At 49.3% G+C, this 5,016-nt stretch overlaps 1 protein-coding gene across 2 annotated transcripts in view; it reads right to left on the reverse strand.

Annotated features, from left to right (window-relative positions):
• Positions 1-4,698, reverse strand: part of UBE4B (ubiquitination factor E4B) — a 40,629-nt gene extending 35,931 nt beyond the window's left edge. The window contains exon 1 of one of the 2 annotated variants that reach the window (XM_056333131.1): positions 4,446-4,698. In XM_056333131.1, coding sequence (XP_056189106.1) covers positions 4,446-4,469 — 24 coding nt within the window. In that variant the 5' untranslated portion in view covers positions 4,470-4,698. The remainder of the gene's footprint in view (positions 1-4,445) is intronic. The other variant, XM_056333134.1, reaches the window with a different exon arrangement.
• Positions 4,699-5,016: the final 318 nt, after the last annotated feature.

Consider the following 5,016-nt stretch of genomic DNA (forward strand, 5'->3'; position numbering starts at 1 on the left):
TTTCTGCTCATAATCCTAAAGAACTGCCAAGCAAGTGAAAAAGCGAACAAAAGATTTGTGTCAAGTCAATGTCTACACCACGTTACCATTGTCGTTAACGGCCCCCGAAACCTACTCCAACAGGAAAAACAGATCAAATCAAATCAGACTTCAAAAATGAGGGAAAACAGTGTCTGGAACTGCATCACCCTCCATGACAGGTGTCACTACATGAACGTGGAAGGCAGTTAGGAATACTTTTTTTTCATCAAGACACAAAAAAAAAAAAAGGCTACGATTAGAATGTCTTAATCCCTTGTCAAGCAAAACAGGGGAGCTTATTGCATAGATAAATTGTTTAGATTTGCCCTAAGTAGAAGCTGTATATATTAGGATCTCCAAATAGTTTATTTGGTTTTTTAATTCTTAATTTTTCTCCACTTCTATTTCCCACCTTAATTTTTCAGCTGTTGTTTACCTGAAAAACCCACAGAACTGCAGCACCGCTCTGAGGCACACCGGCCAGACGCCAGGGACGTGGCCCCATAGCACTTCTCCCAAATGAATCCAAATGAAGGGCTCAAGCTCAAAGCTACACCAAAAAGATTATCAGTAAAACCACCCAGCTGAATTGAAATCTCTTTGAATTAGGAAACTGAATTAAAGTTTTAAAAGCTGCTTCCTTACTGTTCAACTGATCAATAACCAACTTTTTCGGATAAAGGAATGGCAGGGAGGAATGGAGGAAAAAAATACAAATACATGCACAAACAGCTCATATATGCAGAAGTAGCTGAGGGAGAAAGATGAAGATTAACTACATAAAAACCAAGAAAAACAAATGCAATATGAAACTTTTCCACAATTGTTCATATTCATTCTTGCTGTCTAGTTCCACGTCTGATGTTAGGAAGGAAATACGCAAGGAAAAAAGGCATAGACAATAATCAATGTATTTATCAATGTATTGTCAAATACAGTCAAACGTCGATTACTCAGACAAGGTCATATCCCTTAGAAGGTACGAATTGCACAAAACCTCTCTTCATCATCGCCCAGTTTCACGCAGATCACCGAGGTCCCTTGTGCCCCTCGGCACTCCTTCACCTACAGTGCTAGGCCAGATCAACGCCGAAGGTGCATCAAAACCAACTCAGTCACCACTGCTGAAACAGGAGGACATCGGACAAGCTTTCTGCCTTGCCTTTGTCACTCTTAGCCCACCAGCCACCCATCCTTCCCAGGGACCAACCCCCCGGGGTTGCAGCCTGCCCTGAAAAAAGTTCCAAAAAGGGCACGGAACCAAGAACCTGCACAGACACCATGCTGCTTCTAGATAAGGCATTGCGGTTAAAACTAATACAAGGTTTTCCCTGCCCCTTTAAGTATGATAGGCAAGTTATACTTATCTTCCTTACTGCTGAACAAATTGACATTAAAACAAAAACAAACTGTGAATATTTTTTCCACCGAACGAGACAGCCTTCACAACAGAGGGTACATTCAGCAGTGGGTAAGGAGCAGGTTTGGTTCTTGGGTATCCTGAATTCTCACAGTCCTCTAGGTTTACGTAAAATCACCACAGAAATTTGAAAATTGATCTGAACATTAACAAGTTTTAAGTAAGAGAGGAAAAAAGGGGAGAAAAAAAGACGTTATGCTAGAAAGGCAGACGTGCACGCTGAAACAGACATTTGAGAACACAGCATAGCACCAGCACACGCACTCTACCCATCCAGTTAATTCCCTCAGCACCTTCAGACTAGAGAGCGGAGGCTTCACGCCCAGGGCACGAGAGAGGCCATCGGAAGCCGCGGCTTGTTTGCCCAACACTGGGCACAGCAGAGCCCCAACCTGTTGCCTTCACGTAACACAAATCACACATTAGTGTGCGGGAGTTCACAGTGACCTGGCTCTCGTTTCAGACTGGATGACTCTCCAAATCACCATGAGGAAACACATAGCTGGTTTGGTGGGTTTTTTTGTGTGAATATTTTCCTAGGAAATTTTAGGGTACCTCAGTAATACCCAACCCTTGATTTCAGCAATAAGTACTTGCAATAGGACATATGACACAGCTATCACGTATCATTACGTTACCTAAGAGTGACAAGTTACTTGGTACTAATGAGCACACAGGCTACAGAACAAACAATGCTCAGCTTCCTTACAGAGCGCAACTCCATAATATACAGCTTAAAAGCTTAATTAAAAAACAATGTGCTTTTTCCATTCTACCAATCAGATGTACTTTTTTTTATTAGCACGGTTTTTGCTGGACACACCTAGACTACGTCTTTGAATAGTAGTTTTCAGAAACATTTTTTATCTTACTGGATGTCTTAAAAGCTGTTAGCTGGACACACAACAAACAATGTAAAAATAGCACCCTGTTAAAGGCTGTTAACTGATACTTTAATTTTGCAGCAGGACGATAAAGGTACAACCAGGAGGACTAGTCCCTCAGGCTCACACACTCTCAGTTAAAAAATAAAATCTGTATCAACATCTGCTTTAGTGGCAACTGCTTACTGAGACTCTAAGGCAATTTTTTATTCTCCCATATCATACATGAGTTCCAAATCTGTACAATAAAGAGTAATTTGCTTGGATAGCTTTTTTTTTCTTGTATTCATTAAAGCATGTTGAATTGGTTTAAGAAATGCTTCATTTTCTGGTGACGCTAGTCATGTTCTATGCTCAGAAAACACTATTCTAAACACCTTGTAAATGTTAAAAGATAGTAAGTTCACATCATTCTTCCCCATTTTTGTCTCTGCGTCTCTTTTCGAGTTACAATCTGTTAATGTTACAGTTAATTTTGGTTCAATATAAGAAAATCATACAATCTACAAGAGGCTCACAATTAATTTAAGCTTCAGTTAAGTGGGGGTTTACCTTCAGTCACTGCCAGATAAGAAAGTCTGAATCAGACAGAAGTTGCACATAATGTATTTTAGACAACTATTTCTCCATATAGTCCACTTCTGATTCAGGGTCCACCGCACCAAGTAACAGTAAAGTGGAGACTTGCAGGAATACAAAAATAGACTTGCCTCTGACTTTTCAATGAGCGATCTATCAACAATAGAAAGTGACAGCGTGACTCTCTCAAAATGATATAAGATTGTCTCAAGCAATCATTTAAAAGACCAGTCAGCTTTGGCCCTAGCTGACCTGTCCTAGGAAGACCTGAAAAAATTTGAGTCACTCGAGACAAACATTTTGCCAGAAAAGGCAATGAGTCCCTACTGGAGAACTCATTTTCTGCAGCTTGTTCCACAATGCAGTGCTTTTGATGATGTCGGTAATTGGCTGAAGCAGTGACACAAGCAAGCTTACACAGGTCAAATAATTCTGAAATTAATCATAAAACACCTCACAACCAGAGGTAGTTTAACCATCAGAAGCATTGTGTATAAACAAAGTACTCAATGAAATATACCTGTAAAATCAGCGATCCCTTTTCACAGCAGAAATGAAAGCAGCAGCGTCCCACCCCACTCTCCCCAGCATGGGAATTGCGCTCCTTTCCTCAATGCTTCAGTAGAGTGTGAGGACCCTCAGCAAGTGATTAGCATGAGGTGTTTCCTCCTGACTCCCGCTGCAACATTGCAGGATTGCTAAATCACGACACACAACATAACCAGGAACATCTCAACTTTCTGGAAACAAATGTGAGTGACAACAGCTGACACCTTGTTCTGCAATCCCACCTGAAGAGATGCTACAGAACAAAAATAACTTCTTTTGATGCTCCCTAGAGTATAAGCACATCCACGAGCCTACACTGCAGCTGGTCCAGTGCGATACACGTTATCTGTGTGCGATGCACATTATACGTGTGCGATATGCTGTAACATGAAAATGGTATTTCAAACAGGTAAGAGAAAACGTTAGGTTGAGCGTGACCTGGGCATTCCGCTGGGGGAGCGGGAAGCTCCCTGCATCCCAGTCACTGCCACAACAAAACTCATCTGAGAGCGATCCAATACGTGAGCAAAGCAGAAGACCTCGGTCTGCACTAAACCCAAACCCCAACACAGACAAACAAGAAGCCGCCACCCTTTAGAACGGGAGAGAGAAGACACCGGCTGCGCTCTCGCTGTCCCGCGCCAGATGGGTGCCCACCGCGACCCCTGGGCGAGAGCAGCAGAGGCCGCAGGAGCGATCCGCAGGGACCCCGGTAAGGCTCCAGGCAGGCCCGGCACCAAACCCGGGACCCCCGGCCCCCCCCGGGCGGCGGCGCCTTGCCCGGCTCCGCCAAACGGGGCTGCTCGGGAGCACGCGCCGTGCTGGGCAGCGCCCCCGGCCGAAGCCCCCGGCCGCGGGGGCCGAGGGGGCTGGGGCCGGGCCGCGCTCCTGCCGCACCGGGAGCCCCCCGCGGCGGGCACAGGCCCCGGGCAGCCCGCCCACCCCCGCCCCGCGGCACAGCCGCCCCCAGGCCCCGCGGCCCGCAGGCTCACCTCGTCCGCGCTCAGCTCCTCCATCGCCTTCCTCTTAATGGTGGACGGCGGGAGGGCGCCTTCCCCCGCCCCGCCGCGGGGCAGCTCCGAGGACGCGCTCTGCGGTCGCCTCTGCGCCCCGGCGCGCCTCACAAGGGCATCTCCGGGGCGGCCGCGCCGCGCCTCGCCCGCCGGCAGCCGGCCCCGCCGCCGCCGCCGCCGCCCCTGGCCCGCTCCGCGCCGCCCGCCGCCGTGGCCCAGGGGGAGCCACCCCCCGGCTGCCCCGGCCCGCCCGCGCCCCTCAACCTCGGCCCCCGCCCGCGCCGCGGCCCCTGCCCCGCGCAGAGATTATTCATCAAAACAAGAGGGCGGCGGCGGCCATCTTGGGGCGGGATCACGTGAGGTCGCCGGGCGCCGCGGAGGGAGCCGGGCATGCCGGGCCCCGCGCCGCGCCGGCCAATGGCAGCGCGGGGAGGCGGCGCGCGGCAGGGGCGGGCCCGGGCCCGGCGGCCCGTCGTGGCGGCGGGGGAGGGGCGGCCCGCGGGCGCCATGGCAACGGGGGCGGGGCCGGGGCTGCGAGGGGCGGCAGCGG

The sequence above is a fragment of the Falco biarmicus genome, chromosome 3 (assembly GCF_023638135.1).
Source record: "Falco biarmicus isolate bFalBia1 chromosome 3, bFalBia1.pri, whole genome shotgun sequence".
Lineage (NCBI taxonomy): Eukaryota > Metazoa > Chordata > Aves > Falconiformes > Falconidae > Falco > Falco biarmicus.